The sequence below is a fragment of the Argiope bruennichi genome, chromosome 2 (assembly GCF_947563725.1).
Source record: "Argiope bruennichi chromosome 2, qqArgBrue1.1, whole genome shotgun sequence".
NCBI classification, from domain to species: Eukaryota; Metazoa; Arthropoda; class Arachnida; order Araneae; family Araneidae; genus Argiope; species Argiope bruennichi.
Window position 1 is genome coordinate 118,092,100 of NC_079152.1, and position 19,380 is coordinate 118,111,479.

Sequence of the window (19,380 nt, forward strand, 5' to 3'; positions counted from 1 at the left end):
CTACAATAAAAAAAATAAGAAAGGAAGTTTCATCATCGGGCTCATCGACAGTTTTAAAATCACCCGGTAAATACCGTAAAAGACCTAGTAAGCGAAACTGTGAAATAGACAACTTTGACAAGTGTGTTATACGGCAAACAATTCAAGACTTTTACATAAAAGAAAGGAAAGTACCATCCCTCAGAAAATTACTACCCGTGTTGAAAGAAAAAATTGGATTTTCGTGGCAAAAAGACACATTGTGCAAAGTCTTACATTCAATGAATTTCCGATGGAAGAAGTGCGTGAATAATAGAAAAGTACTCATGGAAAGACCAAATATTGTTTTTTGGAGACACAGATATTTGAGAGAAATGAGATGTCACAGGAAAGCTGGACGACCGATTGTCTATATTGATGAAACTTGGGTAGACAGCAATTTGACATTTAAGAAATGCTGGCAAGATGATACAGTTTTGGGAGCTATAGCAAATGTTAATTCGAAAAATAGACTTATAGTTGTTAATGCTGGGTCATCAACGGGTTTCCTTATGGGTGCTTTACTAGTATATAAAGCATCAACAAAAAGCGGCGACTATCACGGGCAAATGAACTATGAAAACTTTAAAAAATGGGTGTTGGAAAAACTTCTTCCAAATTTGCAACCAAACAGTGTCGTATGCATGGATAATGCATCGTATCATACAACTGTCGAAAACCCCACTCCAACGAAGTATTCTACAAAAAAAGTTATGATAGACTGGTTGAAAAACAACGGAATTACCCTGCGATCAAAAAATGCGAAAAGCGGAACTGTTCTCTCTTATAGACAGTAATCGTCCAAAGAAAATTGTCTATAAAATTGATAATTTAATAGAGAAAGGAGGACATGAAGTTATCCGACTACCCCCTTATCATTGCGATTTGAACGCAATCGAATTTGTGTGGTCCTCTGTAAAAAGAATAATAAAGGAACGAAATGTTTCTGGCGATTTAAGTTTGAACAATCTGAAATCTCTTCTTCAAACAGCTATCACTGAAGTTACTTCGGCAGAATAGGCAGCGCATTGCAAAAACGTAGAAAAGCTTGAAAATAATTATTGGGAGAAAGATGGACTGTTAGAAGATTTAGTGGACGAACTGTCATTTCAAATTGATACCAATGATGATTCTGATTCAGAAGAAACCAAAACTTGTGAGAGTGATTTAGAGGATTTTGAAATGCTTGAATGAACATTATTTTCGAAATATAGACGGTATTTTATTTTATTTCATTTTTAAAACTGTTTTGCCTTAAAAATTGTTGGAAAATACATGCTGAAAGTTTAATAATCAACGAAGTTCTGTCATTTTATTAATAATCTAAAGTCCTTGATAATTATTAATAGTTATGAAAATATTAAACAATTATTAAAAAGTTAAATAATTACTTTTTTATTGTAATAATTTTCATCTTTACTGCATATTCATTAATATTTCATTTTTATGTCTAAAAGTTTAAATATTATTATATAATTAATATATTAAACATTTTTTTTCATTCTTTATAAATCAATTAAAAAAAATCGCCAATACGTCATCAAGGCGATCAGTAAGCCAAAATGGATGCCTTTCTTTTTAAATCCCCCATTGAAAATAGAGCAGGTCTTGTTTCCACGGCAACAGACTATCGTAGACATATTGGCGGGAGCTATTCTTGAGGTAGACAAACAGTACCGAGTCAATGACTCCCATTTTAATGGCCATTTGGCGACAAAAATGAAAGATCCCGAATGTTCGAGAATTTTAACGATCGTTCAATTAGGACTCATGTTCTGACTCTTATTCTAGAACATTCGATTCTTTCTCTATCTCTAAGAAAAAGTCTATTACCCAAAAAAGAAACCCCTACCAAATTTCAAATGTCTAGTTATATATAACGAATTGTTTATTGTTATACATATTGCGACGAAGAAAATACAATTTTAGAGAATAATGTGTTTTATCTTAAATGATAAAAAATGAAAACAAAACAAAAAATACAATTTGGCTTTCAAGATAAAGATTATAATAAAACAAATTCAAAAAAACTAAAGCACGAACCAACTTCTGGTGTCTTTTTTTAAGTTGACTATATTAACATAATGTTGCCAGTAAGTATTTCTGCGCTTTCATTTCTATTTCATCAGTTTTCTTAAAATTATTACACTTTAGAAACAAATTATAATTTTTTTTTTATTAAACTTCAAATTATAAACTCTTATTCTCAAACTGTAGTCGTATAGCATTTTTTCTTAAACATGATTTGGAACACCAAATTTACATCGTTACAACGTAATTTGACTCTTTTACAACCGATGGCTTATTTAGATATTTTGAAGCACATTGTCTCTTTTTTTTAATAAAAGGGTCAATTTAATTTCACATTTCAGAGAACATAGAACTGAAAACTATTGTTTCAACTCTATGTTAATGACATATTTAAGGTTAATGTGTTTTTTTTAATATTTCATTCACTTTTTAAGATATATTTGTTTTTATTCATCCATTATGATGCCAATTTTCCCAGCAGATGCTCATTTTTATGATTATTCTTATAACCTAGTGGTCGTAAAGAAAAATATGGGAACCTGACTCATTATTACTTAGTAAAATGTTAATATTATCCTAAACCATTCATAAAATTTATTTTTACAATCTTAGAAAAAGAAAGTTTTTTATCGACTTGTTTGTGGTCTCCTCTCGTCCTAGCTACCCTAGGCAGCTGCCTACTTGGAAATCCGTCCCTCTTTACTGCCCAAATACTTAACAGAAATGAAATTTTGATAACAGTCCTATCTAGGTAGTGGTTTAAATTTAGCAGCTCTTCTCTAATCCATTTTGATAAAAGTAGTAGGCATCTGTCTTTCATACAATCACATTGATGGGAATGTTCTGCAAATCCATCGCTTCTTCTTAGACCTTCTCAACTTGATAATATTTATTCAAAGATAATGTCTTGGATCTGTCACGGATACACCATTCCTCCCCTCAATTTGCGTCACAGATAATTCAATACATAACCACACAGAAAACCCTATCAATTTATAATGCCTCACATCTGGCTGAAACAGAAATCAAAACTCCTCTCTCACGTCTGTCTCTGGCAGGACTTGTAACTCAGCTATCATTCTTCTTTCTCGCCACATGACACACATCAAAACTCGAAAGAAAAAACATAAAAAAATAAAGGCGAGGGTGGGATAGATTGATGCCTAATCTGATAAAGAAAGAGCTCCATTGAAAATTTAATATGAAAAAAAAAAGCGCCGCCCAATGCATTTATAAAGCAAACTCCTTCCTAAGAAAGCTAACAAAAAATCAAGTAAAATAAACCGAAATAAAAAAAATGTTGAGGAGCGATAAAAAAAAGATATGTATCTGAAAGGGATGATGATGTCCAGGCCTCTTCCACCCCGTCTCTCAAATCGACTCGCCCTGAATCACGAAGAGCAGCGCACGCTTTGATGGGGGGAATGAAACACAGCGGAACAGTATTTACCGTTCCATCTCACTCCTCACTTTCTCCAGTGTTCAGCTCACGCACTGGCCAACAAATAGCTCCATCCCTTTTCCGGACACGCGACGAATTCAGCCATCAGTCTCGTGGTTTTAGGAATGACAGTTCATTATCGGATTATTAGGTCGGATCCAGGCGGAATCTGAAATGCCAGATTAGACGGTGACAGATAGTTTTTAATGTACCTTGTGCTGAGAGTGTATTGTGTGTGGTAATGGAACATGTGTTGGGATGACAAGGTGTGTTTGGAACTGCATTTTGTATTCAGATTTTGTAAATGGGATATTATTGAATAGTTTTCGAAATGGACACTGTATCGTTGAGTTAGATAGGTGTTAATATTTTGTGCAGTGATGTTTTAAAAATGTGCTTTATAGTTCGATTTTCATACATGAGATATCAGTGAAATAGCTTTGAAATAAACTTTGTAAACGGCAAAAATTAAATCGGTGATAGATGGTGATTAGTTCATAATTCATGTACTGGGCATTTTTTGTTAGCGGTAATAAAAAACTCTTTTCAAAAGCGAATTTTTCATAAGGTTTGTTCTTTAATTACATATTTAAAAATAGGAATAGCGGAATTTTTTTGAATTAATATACGTCATGCTTCATATATTAGCTTTTATATTTTAACAGAATATTTACTAATTTTTGCGGTTAGTAATTTGCCATGTATAGTTATGAAACGAAAATAAAGAAACAGGAAATGTTTTGAAACGACTCATTACTTTTTATATTTGTAAAGATTCAAGTCGATATCTTTGACATCGAAATTTAATAAGTAACTTATTCGTTATTATTAATGTTAATAATAATGTAAGAAAAAGAATGCTGAAATATTTATAGTGTTGAAATAGTGAAATAAATATTTAGACGACAATAAATTGTATATTTATGCAAAATAAAGAGGAAATATTTTCAAATGAAATAACACCACTCTGGGAAAAAAAAATTGTTAATATGTTGTATAAATAAATATATACCTGGTTTGAGAGAGATATAATAATTTTTATATTGCTATAAATTATTTCTTTAGCCGAGCCGAAATATGTACTGAATTCAGAATATGAGTCGCCCGTATTGAGTTCCTAATAAGAAAATTTATGAATAGACAAAAGAAATACTAAACATTAATTTATTAAAAAAATTAATTAGTTTTGTTTCTCTAATTTATAAATTATTTGATCCTTTATTTCAAAAATACATGTACTAAATACAAACAAAAACGTAATTTATTTTATTTGAAAATTGAAAATTATATGAAGGCTGAGATTTCTTTATCAAAATTGCAATTTTAGAATATTTTAGTAGTAAAGTGACTTTCAATAGATTTTTATATTTAAATGAAATAAAAACTTAAAAAGCGATCTCTCTTATTATAATTGAAACAGAGGAACTGAGCAATAGTTAAAAATAAACGAACTGGTGATAAAGTGTTAAGGTTTTCTTTTTACAGATCACAACGTGATAACTGCGTCAGCAAAGTACATCCGTTCCAGATACAGCCTTTATTACAAGTGATATACATAAACGATTGGAGAGCTAGCTCATAAATTTGTCGATCACTCTTTTGCAATTTTTTTTTTATTGCTGACTGTGCCACGAGCTAATGTATGTGAAGAGCATTCTAAACGGTGCCAAATCTTGGAACAACAAACTGTACCAATAAAAAAAAACACCTTCCTCTTCGACGAGAGCTATCTATCATTTACGAAACAATATGCTTTAAAGAGACAGGATCTAGTTCCATTGTAGCTCGGAGAATTGTTTTTCATTGCCGAACAAACTGGATTTAAAGCTCGAACATTAAAGGAGAAATGTTAGCTGCTTTGTGCACGCTAAACTTCCGATAAATGAATTTTTAACTCGTTTGAAAGTGGATTTTTTACGTTATTCCGTTTTTTATTAGCCACCTGAAATCGCGCTGTGTGTTCTTTTCTTCAATCTCCCTGGAATTACACGCCTAGACAAGAAAATCGTAAGTTACGTGTTGTGTTTTCTATCCGGTTACTGCTGGATTACGTGCTTTGCATCGCAGTGTTGCCATGACAACGTTTATTATTTGAATCTGCTCCCAACAGGTGTGTGATGGAATGAAGAAAAATGGATAACAATCGTCTGCAAAGCGTGGTGAGTTTTTTTTTCTCCATTTATGAAATGTTCCTTTTGGGATTTTAAAGTATGATCAGTGGCGGAATGTAACATGTATGTTATTTGCATAATTTATAAGTCGGAAAGGGGGAGTATGGTAATGTTCCGAAATTAAAGCAGTTGAAAAATAGTTTTTTTCGTGAATTAGTTTCTTTTTTTTCTTCTTAAAAGTAGAATAAGTCTATCTTTCCAATTCAGATAATTTGGCTCGAATTTAATTATGCTGCAATAATGCTGTTGTCATATCATTGGAAATAGGAAGTTTGGAATTAGGGAGATGTAATCTTCTCTGTTAAATATACATTTGATTTTAAATGTTTATGGATTTTTTTTCTATTCCTATTAAATAATTTCTATTTTTACTATTTCTTTAAAAATAAATAATTGCAACAGAGAATTGACAAAATTTTAGTCTTGTGTATTTTTTTATATTTAGAAAAAAAATCACGTAAAATAGTCAAAAGTATAAAACAAATTATCATTAAACAAAACGTTTTTTAAAAAAGCAGATTCAAGGCAAAATGAAAATATGATAATATTTAAATATAATACGCTGGTTATTGAAATTATTTATAATTCATAGAACGGATATTACGATGTTCCTAAATGTAAGTACTTCAGGGGACTATAGTACTATAAAACAATCTTTTGTGTAAAAGTGAAATAAGTATTTGAAATAAAAAATATTTGACAACTAATTTGTAAGTAACTATAAGGTTGGATTTATTTGTAATGAAATGATAATAAATTTTGATTATTTCCATATTTTCTCGAATTATAAATAATGTCTAAGTTTATTTCTCGTTTAATATAAAATTTTCTGCAATTGCTTATTATTATTCCGAAGTGCTGTTTTAAACGATGAAATCTTCTATCAATCCTTTTTTATTTTGGGTTTTATCAGTGCGTTTATCTTTTTTATCAAATGTGAAAAGTTTTTTCACTGTTTTCAGAAAATACATTAAGGTGTATGTACACACTTGAAACTTCGAAAATCGTTCAAAATATCGAATTTTTTTTTATTGCTTAATAATGTTCTCTGATCCTTTAGCTTTCAAGTGATACCAAGATGTTGTCAATATTCGAAATATTTCTCGAGTTATAATTATTTTTCTTGAGGTGCTTTCATTAAAAACTCTAGTTACATTGTTTTTAAAACTCATTTTATGAAGAATGATATTTTTCCACTGTGTTGCTTCATTCAAACAATCATAACTCAACAAGAAATGAACCAAATACAGTAATTTATGTATCAAAATAATCTGTATGAAAGAGCGGATGTTTTGTGCCTCAATCAAAGTTATATTTATAGAAATAAATTTTTAGTAGCTATTTAAAATCAAAATTACAGAAAAAATCTCGCTTTTTCTATTCATCATTGATAAAAAAAAAATGTTTAAAAAAAACTATATATTCTTATAACTTGATTAAGGCAGACAACATGAAGACTAATATTAGGCATCATTTCAAACTAGAATTGTGTGTCTGTACAAATTAGAATTTTATATATCATGTTTCAAGAAATAGGCTTATTAGCTCATTAAATATCATTTAATTAATTAATAATTAGTGTAATATGGTTTTTTCTCACTGAAATCAGTTTAAACATATATTAATGACCTACTGTGAAAAAACTAAATTTTTAAAGTTAAAATTTTTTTAAAAATATTCTAGTGTGTACGTATACCATATAGAGAGTATTATCTTCCGTAATGTCCCATAAGAGTTTATATTATATATATTTCAAGACATTTTTGAAAATGTTTATGCATAAATAATTTGAAACACAAATTACTTGTTTTAGAAAAAAGAGTAACATACAGTTACCAATTTGATAAAAATAATTTTTTGTATTCTAATTTTTATATCATTTGTTTATCTGATTTAATATTTAATTTATCAAATTATGCAAATTCGTCAAATTTTTTAGACTAATTTTTAACAAATATTTTTTTCTGAATTATACTTTAAAGATGCTTACATACTATTTTGTTATGCTTATTATACTTTTAAGATGAAATATATTTTTATTTCCATATCATTTATTAAAACTATTACAACAGCATTAAATTAGTTAAATATTCCTTCTAACGCGAAAATAAATAATATGTTGCATTATATTTACTGATAAAAAATCATTCAGATATAATCTTACTGAATTTTCGATATTGCTCTTAAATAATTCACCGTACGTGAATGTAATAATTCACCAGTTATAGATTTTTCACAAATTTTATGAACTTAAAAGTTATCAATTTGAAGTTCGTATTCAGAAACATTATCATCATGGGGTGTTTAAATATTTGCGGCCTTTGTCAGTACACATTATGAGATCCTTCTTTTAATATAATAGATATTTTAGTTTCCTTTTCGATACATTTTTAACGTGCTAAAGATTTATTTTAAGGTAATATTTTTTTTCATGAATATGTATTTTTTTTAATCTATTATGATTCCATACTTCCTGTTTCTTTTGTACACAACATTATTGAAGCATATCAACGATTTTATAAATATATTAATAATTAAAAGAAATAATGAAACTTATGAGAAAATGTCCAATTATGCTTGATAAATGTTAATACGGCCTTAATATTTTTTTTTCATTAATAGAATTTGTAAGTTTTACAAACTTATTTAGTTGAAAAGTAGGAAGATAAAAATTTTCAAGCGATGTTCTCTCAGCCTAGAGGTCCTAGACAATTCCCAATTCGAAATCTGTCATTGTTTTTTAACATTAGAAACATTGTAGGAACAACAGATAACAGAAAGTCAGTACAACACTTGTGATTGAAATGTAAGTGAATACGATAAATGCAAAATGTCTAAAACTAGGTAAATGAAATTTTGTATGCAGTTTTAGTGTCTGACACTTAGATCTACATTAAATTTGGAATCAAATCTAACGAACGCTTGGGAGTCTGTTAGTCTTCACAATGCGCATGCATGCAATTACGATAACTCAAGAAAACAACTAACTTAGATATGTGGAATCTAGCTGCTCCCGACGAAATTAGAATTATCAAGAAAATTAATAAAACACATTTTACCCTTTCTGAAATATCTTTTACTTTTTTTAATCAATAAAAGACCTTTTTTTTTTATCTAAATACCTTTTTTATTTACATCTAAAAGAGATTTGAATGAGTATAATTATTTTTAAAAATTATATAATGGAATTTGATAGTTAATGTAGAAATTGAAGAAATTATTTTTTTCAGAATCTGATTTAAATTTACGTTTTAAAATTTGATGTTTAATTTTAATCTTCTATTTGAGATTATCGCCACTGACTTTCTAAAAGTTACTTCATATCATTTTTTAAATACCTATGATCTTATTTGTCTATTTGCTCAATATCTGCTTTGATAATAATTTTAGAGAAATGCAAAAGAAAAAAAAATGAGTCTTTCTTCAAATAAGTTAATATCAAATTCTTTGTTCTGGAAACTCTCTTCAATCAGACGCTTTTTTTAATTCTTTATCATTCGTGCAGTACACGAAAAAAAACAGAAGTCTAAGCAATTAGGAAGAATGTTTCGAATCCTGATTTTTGGACTAGTAATTTACTTTACCGAACGGGGAAAGAAAGGGGGTCATTAACTGAGCAAATAGAATCAACCAGTTTTACTGTGCTAGTTGCTTGCTGATGTTCGTGGAAACAATGTTCCTAACAATAAAATCTACGGCATTAAAATAGAAAGTGCTTAATATGAAAGAAATAGCAGTTCAATTGTTTTCGGATTACATATTAATTCAATGAAAAGTATTTGTTGCTAATAACCAATTTCTGAATACCATTTATTATCGTTTAGAACTCATGTTTTTCGTATGATAAGTATGCAAAGAAAAAAAAGTATTGTAATCGTCAAAAATTTTTTTTGACAGTAATCTCCACGTTTCAGACCTTTGAGAGTCCGAAAAACTATTTTTGAAATTATTTATGTTTGACTGTGGACGAGATACCTTAAAAACGTTTTCATCTAGCAGGATGAAATTTGGTACTTGGTCTTTATCAAATTAGAAGACATATCAAATTTTGAATGCAATCCATTCAGACGAAGTTTGTTGACCAGCTGTTCGTATACAAGTGAATTATGAATTCCATAAATACAAAATGTAAAGATATAAATGGATAAAATTTGACATACATTCTCAACATCTAAAATGTAGATGCGCATCGAATTTAGAACCAAATCTTTTAAAAAGTTGATCGCCTGCCAATCTGTCACAAACATATAAATACGATAACTCAAAATTGCAATCTTAAATTAGTGAAATTTGATATATGATCTTATGAATTCATTTGTAGTTTTGTGGCATATTTCGGTTTCAATTGATCGGGGAAAAAAAAGAGTCCAAATTATATATTCGATTATGGATATTTATGCATTAACTGCATGCCAGCGATTAATTGCTAAAGGTGACACTGTAGATTCCCATTCAAAATCCAGAAATAGTTTCTATTATTCGCCTGTCACATGCAATTAATACACACGTTCCACTTTTTTTTATTATGCTATGAAAGAGACAGCTCTCATATATAGAACGCTGAAAATAAAAAACTGAGTACTCATGGCATGTAAGGTCCAGTCAATAATTTTTATGCGTAGGAAGGTGAGGATAAAGCCTTTTATAAGAAGAATACTTCCGTTGGTCCATTATCCCTTTTTACATACAAAATATAAATGGCATAGATAATGCAGCTATGTGTGTACGTATAAGGGTATATAATGCCAGGAACTTGTATCAAGTATTGATATACATTATTATATTTGAGAATAAGCATATGACTGCTCAGGAATATGATTAGTTAAAGTCAACAATTATACAAAGTGTCTGCTTTGATGATGGTCTAAATGATAATTTCTAAATCCTTGGAGATAAATATAAACTTCAAACTGGAAGAAATGTTCTGTATTATATATGGAATTATATTTCGTATTGTTTGAGTCAATGTCAATCTAAATTTTTATACATTCTCCCAGTAGTCCTGTAAGTCATAATTAGTAAAATATTCTTAACGCATTGACCTTTTAAACAAAAAACAATGTATGTCTTCTGCCAGCAAAACTGATTGAATCCTGAAGCGTTGAATTTCATTATTTTTAGACCAACCAATGGCTATCTCGATGAAGTGCTGTGCATTGATTAGTGGATATTTCTCTAAACGGCCATCGTAATGATTTACAAACATTTAAAAAAATCATACTAAAAAACTTTAACACGGTAAATTTGAATTGAAAAATTATACTGTGTTTTACTAAATACGACTAAATAAATGACTTTACATATGATTATAATGGCATACGATAAAAATAAATGACTTTAAATATGACTTTACTATATAAATATAAATAGTAAAAAAATTAGTTTAATAAATATGACAATTAGATCCAGGGGAGACTGCCATTTTAGAAAGTTGTTCTGTCGTGTAACGCTCCCTTTTTATTAACCCTAAACTATCAGTTGCCAAATGTTTTTAATAGGGTTGCCAACACTTTATTGCACGAATGGTGGCAAATTCAAATTTTGCGTTAATTTTGGAACATCTTTATTTTATAAGTCAAAGCAAAAATTTAGTTCAATAATTTCAGGCAATAAAGAATTTAATTTGCATACATTTTTTAGCCAACAGATGGTGGATTGAATCTCTGCAGTACACTTTGGATACAACCCATCTCTTGTTGCTCATTGATATATCAAAAACGGAATTCCCATTCTATATTTTGGCCACATAAATCAAAACAGAAAGATAAGTATTATCTTAACAATAAATCAAAAGATTGAGGGTGATGTAATTAGTTCTCTGTTGGGGTAAAAAGAAAGGAAAAAAAAATCCCCAAATCTGTATACGAGTTGATAAATTACTCCTATCAAAGATCCTCCAAAAAAAGATCGCTTGTCGATTTAACACATTTTCGTCCTAAATATTTTTCTTGGAAATACATGCTGGAGATTTTCTCTATCCCTCATAAGAATTAGTATTGCAATGTATTACACAAAGTATGTCGGCGTCCGACCGCAGTAGAAATGATCATAATAAAGAAAATTTTAAAATACACTCACCATTCATAGTATTGTTATATTAAATGTGTTCATACTAATAGTGTCGCGAAACATGCGTGACGCAACATGCATACTGAAACAATTGCCGTAATACTTTACAGAGCAGACCGTTGGAGCGCAAGCTACCAAATTCGGATCTAATTAACTTTTTGATAATAAGTATTCATTAATAAAGCGTTTTTATTTTAATTAAAAAAATTTTCTCAATAGGAACATATATATATCGTACAAAAAACAATTATAAACTTTAACAAAATTTTTAAAAAGCTTCTTTTATTATATTTTATTCAAGCCCAAATTTTTCTCTAATTTTAATAATCTTTTAAAAGTTTTTATACATTTTGCTATTAGATTTTTAATTGTTTTAATTGCTCTGTTTATGATAATGTGTAATAATACGAATTCCGACTGTATTAAATATACTTTTTGTGTGCTTTAGTACGATTGAGAGAAAATTTTAAAAATAAAAATAGACGAATCTGTATTAACACATTCTGCTATGAGGTTCTGAACTAGTGTATTGGATCTCCTTAAATTTTTTTATGCTTATTTTTCAGAAGAAACCAACATTGTCATTGTTATAAAAAAACATCTCAACTCTTTTTGCTTATATAAATTTAGACATTGTTTTTCCAAATCCCGTTATCTTTTCAACTTGACAGATTTGGTCCATAATACGATGTTAGAAAGGACGGGAAACGATGACAAAAAGGCGTAAAAGAAGAATCCCTACTTCAATCCAGGGAACAATATCCTTCGCCAATTTATTACAGACACTAAATCCCAAAGGAGGGGGAAATATCCCTAGTAACCTAGGGATTGACACACCCGCACCTACTTAAGGAAGATGAAGTTCTGAAGAAAAGCAATTCATTTAATTGATATTAAACATTTTTTAGAGCAATGGATTTCATCAGATTTGCATATTTAGAGAGATATTTTTGTGTATTTTCATCGATTTTCTGCATTATCTTAAAAATATTCGCCTTATTACATTACAAATAACAGATGTATCAAAATAGTATTCTGTTTTAAAAGTTTATAATGATTTCCAGAATTTTTCGGTGTTGAATAAGTAAGCAAAAACTATAAAGCTTACTATAGTCATTTCTCTGACTGAATCACAATTTTTTTTTCTTGATTCTTATTTCTCTCCTCTTCTCCCGTATCCTCTATATCCTCTGTATTCACAAATATATATATTATATTTGTGCTGTATATTCAAAGTCAGAACGCTTCCTCACTCAGATCTGGCACTTTATTTTTTTCACAGTTTCTTTGCTATTTTACGTTTCATTTCAATCAATTTTTTTGTATAAACAAGCAACTTAGAACGAATTGAAATTTTTACTATAAGTTGATATCCATGTCTTTCAACCATTGCTACGATTTTCACTATTTTTTTCAGAAGGAATTTGTCATTCATGCTGTAGTTTAGTATTTTCCTATAGTAACACCGTTATTTTAAAGACTTTTTTCGATATTAGGATCATTGTAAAATGTCGCAACACTATACTGTTCTCGTAGATTCCGCTAACTATGAACCACATATTTTGTATGTCATAACATAACGTATGAAGGATAGGCTTGAATATTTTTCTAGTAGACAAGATTTTGATTTGAGCTTGAAATAAAATCGATAAATCTTGAGATCGAAATTATGATCGCAGTGTCATAAGTATTAACATATGACACTGCGCATATGTTAATACTTATGTAACTAAGAATATTTAGAATCTTCAATTACTTACTAACATTAAAAAATTTTTGTATTTCTGTTTTTGTTACTTACTTTTGTTGTTCTGGATCTCGAATTCTTCAATAAGTGTATCGCAGACTTTCAACAAAAATTTTACTTTATATCTACTGATTTTTATTTACAGTTTGAATTTCAAATAAACCTATTTCAGCTTTTAAATTTGTGTTCAGAAGAGAATAAATTTTTAATCGTCCACAATTTATTATTGATTTAAAAATATATTTCTCGATACAAGCTATATATGACGACAATGTTATTGTTTCTTTTTTTCAGTGCGTTCTCTTTATCTGGATTACGAATTTATAGTGAATGTATCTTGAAAATAGTATAGGAAATTTTCATGAAAAGCGAACAATTCAATCCTTGATATTAAATTTCAAGCATATATTCAAAGCATCCAAACTTTGTGACTTACATATTACTCAGTTCATTGTTTTTAGAACAGAAATATTTATAAATTAGCCGCCTTTGGCGACCAACCGGTTCGCCAATCTTAATGCTCGTTAAAATTTTAATAGTTAAATATTTTATGTGATTCCTACTTTAATAGCTTCTTCATTAAAATATTTCAAAATTTCAAATTTCAATTCACTCATAATATTATAAAGACCTTCAGTCATAACGTAATCTGTATCTCTCTAATTTTCTGTTAGCTCCCGTAGAATTTATGCTTTACATTAAATTAAAGTGTAAATGATTAATCTGCAATTAATATAATAATATTTTTTACTGAAACAAAGCATTTTTTTAATAATATGATTAATGATAATAGAGTCACTGAGCGTTTAAACTTTATGGGCACTAAAGAATATCTTTCTTAATTTATGTATTATCTCAAGAATTTGTCAACAAAATTTTCTCAGATTCATCATGAACAGATCGATTCATTAACAATGTTTCATTTTAAATGCATTAAACACTAAGAAAATAAAATGAATCGTTTAAAATAATCGGTCTAAAACAGGTTTAAAAAAACTACTTAAAAAACGATGTACTTAAAACTATAAGCATATACAAAAAAATATATAACTAACATAAATACAATTTAATTACAAAAGCATGCAACTAACCTAAAAATAATTTAAATCATTGAAAACAGGTTAAAAAAAAAACTACTTAAAAAACAATGTATTTAAAACTATAAGCATATACAAAAAATATATAACTAACATAAATTTACTTACAAAAGCATACATCTAACCTAAAAGTAATTTAAATCGTCCGTTGATAATGGTTGCCATGCCAACAATCAAAACACAGTGCGCATGCGTGAATTTTCTTCGTCTTTTACTGTAACGCAAATGCGTGAATTTTTCTACGCCAGTTGGGGTAACGCTATGCAGATTATACATTTTTAATTTCCTTTATTCTGTGTTATTTTAATTCAAAAGTACTCCAGAATGAATCTGAAACATGGATTAATTAACAATGTTTCATTTTAAATGCATAAAACATTAAGAAAATAAACAGAATCGTTTGAAATAATCCGCCGAAAAACGTTAACCCTAGCCTCATTTCTGTTGGGAGAAAAAAAAATTCGAACTCTTACTCATTTGGCGGTGGGAAAAATGGAAGATTTTTTTGGCGGAAAAGTTGGCGGTGGGGAAAATGGAAGATTTTTTTGGCGGGAAAGTTAGTTTTTAATTAATAATTAAAATTCTAATTAAAATTTCAAAAAAAAGGGACCCCAGGTGCACATTCCCGAATTCTAAGGTATACATGTACCAAATTTGATAGCTGTATGTCAAATGACCTTGCCTGTAGAGCGCCAACACACACACACACACATTGAGCTTTATTATAAGTATAGATTTAATAAAAAGCATAAATAGAGAGCTTAATGCAAAATTATCCTTATTTATCAAAATCAGATCAAATGACCATATAGACTCAACACATAAGGATAAGATTTAGTTTCGTTGTTATTGTAGTAATATTATATGTTGTAGCAACTTGGGATTGCAATCGAACGGCCCCGCGGGGATGGATAGCTAATCATCATAGCTTAAATTTCATATGGTATGGAGGGGATGGCACAGAGAAAACAAATATTAGTGTCTTTATTTCAATTTTTATACCTAAATATGAACAATAGGGGGAAAAATAATTCAATGCTCCAACGTCATTAATATTTGATACAACGTTGTCTTGAGTATATTACCTCAAGATCTTAAAATAAACCTCGACAGTTATCTCGAGGGGAGGGGATAATACACCTCTAAAGGACATAATGTAATTATTGATTGATACAATTTTATAATTTATTATCTTCCCCTTGCATACCAGGCAAACTGATAACTTATTAACTGATTTCCTGGATATTTTTTTTCCAACTAAGTTTTAAACAATGCAGAAACTGATATAATGTTCAAAAAATCTATTGATCTTTAAGTATTTATCGTCATTTGAAAAATAAGAATAAGACGAATTTAATCATATAATGCATGACTTTAATTTTTTTTTTAACACATTGTGCGTGTTTTCAATAGCTGCATATAATTTAAGAAAAATATTTTTTTAAATTTTCGAAGTATTTTATTCGTGAAATTAAAAAAAATCAAAATGTGCTAAATGATTACGAATTAAATTATATCTCATTGACACAAATAACGTTATAATAAGTCTACAATAAAAATAAATGTCCATTTTTGACAATATATTTTTACAAAGCAATATATATATATATATATATATATATATATATATATATATATATATATATATATATATATATATATATATATATATATATTGATAGCATTTTTAAAGGTACAACATTTCATACAATAGACATCTTACAAAGGGAGGGCACTGGGTTGAAATCTGAGATCGGGATGAGATTTAATATAATGATAGTATACATTTAGAATGTTCATTCATGAAAATATTAAAACGCAATGGCCAGTCAATTTCGAGAAAATGATCCTCAAACTTTTGGTAAAGCTTATATACTGATAACTTGACTCACGTACGGATGATACCAATAGCATAGGATGTCTAAGTAACCATCTCGTATACGGAAGGTCAGGGTTCAAACCTGGCTGAGGTTATTTTTTTTCTTTTTTGAATAATTCTTATTCAATTAAAAATTTACAAATACTTTTAATTAATATGCTTTTAATTTTTTATTTAAAAAAAATAATTATTATCGAAATACATAATAATAAAATTAAAAAAATTATAAATACAGATACACTTTAAAAAAAATAAAATTATTTAAATTTAATTAACGATTTACAGATAGTTTTAATTAATGTGCTACTTATTTTTATGCAAGGATAAATGCTTATTCTTTTAATACTTAAATTATAATTTAATATTTGAAGGAAAAATAATTAAAAACGTATCATTAATGGCTACAGATAATTTAACTTGCTTGCATCATTTTCAAACAATTAATTTTCAAATTCTTGGATTTTAATAATAATAAATTATCAATTCTAACTCAACGAAGCTGTTAAACATTTAGATTGAAGGGAGCAGCTGATATTTGTTAAATATGTAAGCAAATGTTCCCAACTGCAGTAATCAAAAAAATAGTAAAGATCAGGTGTTAATTTATTGAATGCGTAGGCAGATGGTTCAAAGCGTATTAAGCGTACACAAAATTCTTATTTAATCGAATGTGATCAAGAAATAAATTATCCCGAAGATAGTATAAAAATTCAATCAATTGTGTACCATCAATTGCCATCACAAATTTTTAATAAGATGATAAGGGATGCATAATATGCTGCCCAATTTTCTGATGAAAGAGAGATATTTTTTAATGTATATGAAATTAGTTTTCCCTCAGATCTCTTAAAGAAACCTTGCTGTTGTGGGCAATTATCATTTATCAGTTGTGTAAGAGGTCTAAATATATTTGTTTATAATATTTTTTACTATAGTTACCATACTGGGTTTTGTATATAAAGTATAAATGTATGTAGGATAGTTTTTTTAGAAATAATGAATAATTTTTTTACGATGAATTAGAAATTACGAATAATTTTTTAATTATTTATAATTAATAATTATCACCATTTATGTTATATTTATTACTATAAGTGTTTATCCTTGCATAAAAATAAGTAGCATATTAATTAAAACTATCTGTAAATCGTTAATTTAAATATTTTTATTAAAAAATACATTTGTATTTGTAATTTTTCTTTTAAAATTTTAATTTTATTATGTATTTTGACAATAATTATTCATTTTTGAATAAAAATAAATTAAAAGCATACTAATTAAAAGTATTTGTAAATTGTTAATTGAATAAGAATTATTAAAAAAAGAAACGAAAAATCCCAGCCATGTTCGAATCCTCACCGTCCGTATACGATACGGTTACTTAGACAAACACCTATTGGGATCACCCGGACAGGAGTCAAGTTATCAGTATATAAACATTACCAAATTTTTGAGGACCATTTCTCGAAATTGACTGGCCATTGCGTTTTAATACTTTCATGAATGAACATTCTAAATGTGTCCTATCATTATACTAAATCTCATCCCGTACTCAGATTTCAACCCCGTGACCTCCCCTTGTTAGTAATTTTTCCAAGCTTCCAGTTTTAATTTAATTCTAGTACCACTATTACCATCAATAGGTCTTTTCTACAAATATTTTATCCAAAAGCATTTTAAAAAGAATTTCCAAGCACTCTTATTTACCTTATGGGATAATCATGTGAAACTTATTAATGGAAATAAAAGCGTGTAGTCAAATGGCTATACAAAGCACCGTAGAGTTAATTCTTTTAATAAATTGATTTAGATAACTTATAATCAGATTACCAATGTCATTTTAAAAGAAAGGACTGATCCAAAAGTTGAAGAGTTAAAACGAGTCAATGAAATCCTTCAAGGAGGAGATAAAAATAGTTGTATGACTGTCTATGTGAGAACGGTAAGACATACTTCTTTTCGTTCTGTCAAGAGTTGTTAAGCTAAAGGCGGTTCCATCTTTGTGTCCCGCTTTCCTTCTTTATAATACCTTTTCGCTTATGGTTCGTTAAGTTCGTCTTGACCCTCGTGATCTCGATTTGTCTGTCACTGTGAAACAAAAGGATGAGATAAGAGGGATAAGCCGGTGAAGTGGATTCCGCCGTCCGCTATGAAATGAAACCGCTGGTCTTCACCGAATCTTCCACTATCTTTTTTTCAAGTTCTTTCTTTGGGCTATCTTCTTCGTTGAAAAGCGAAGGGGAGTGTCTGTTGCCCGTGCCTTTTGATGTATGCCCGAAAACTACGGGAAGCTTGGAAATGAAACTTCACGGCTAGTTCTCTTATTTGCATAAGAAACAAAAAAGTGTTTGTTTGTGATGGGGAAAAAGTTCACAAAAAAAGAAGTTTAAAGAAGGGGAAAAGCAGTGAAACTTTTATGAGCTATCCTTTTTGAATGAGAAAAGCTCAAATATTAGCTAAGGTGCTATCCTGCATTTTAAGTAGAGTCGGAAGGTTCTTTTTTTTTCTTTTGTAGTAAACAAAATGAAGTTGATTTTCACCATGAAAGAGGAAGCGATGTCCATGACTATAAAAGGTTGAATTTGACGAATATAAATGTATAGAATCAAACTATGAATGATTTCATGATGAATGATTTCAACTATGAATGATTTCAACTGTGATAAATCACATAGGTGCAGAATAGCAGAATATGGGAATCAACTAAAAAATCTGAGCTACAAAGCTACAGCTGAGCTACAAAATCAAGTGAGTCGCAAAGATCACAGAGCTGATCCATGTTAAGTTTAACCAACGAAGAAAAGTAAGAACAAAATGAAGCATAAATGATATTGTTCTGCAGTGTTTTGATCATTGTTTCATTCTGATATGCTCAGCATAGGAAAAGAACCTATTGTTATGAAAAAGAAATTAAGCTTCCAGATTTT

The 19,380-nt window shown here is 28.9% G+C and overlaps 1 protein-coding gene across 1 annotated transcript in view; it reads left to right on the forward strand.

Annotated features, from left to right (window-relative positions):
- The first annotated feature begins 3,551 nt into the window (after positions 1–3,551).
- The window catches only part of LOC129961612 (pleckstrin homology domain-containing family G member 4B-like), a 544,990-nt gene continuing 529,161 nt past the window's right edge, over positions 3,552–19,380 (forward strand). Inside the window, exons 1-2 of the mRNA XM_056075118.1 lie at positions 3,552–3,756; positions 4,976–5,649. Coding sequence (XP_055931093.1) covers positions 5,623–5,649 — 27 coding nt within the window. The 5' untranslated portion in view covers positions 3,552–3,756; positions 4,976–5,622. The remainder of the gene's footprint in view (positions 3,757–4,975; positions 5,650–19,380) is intronic.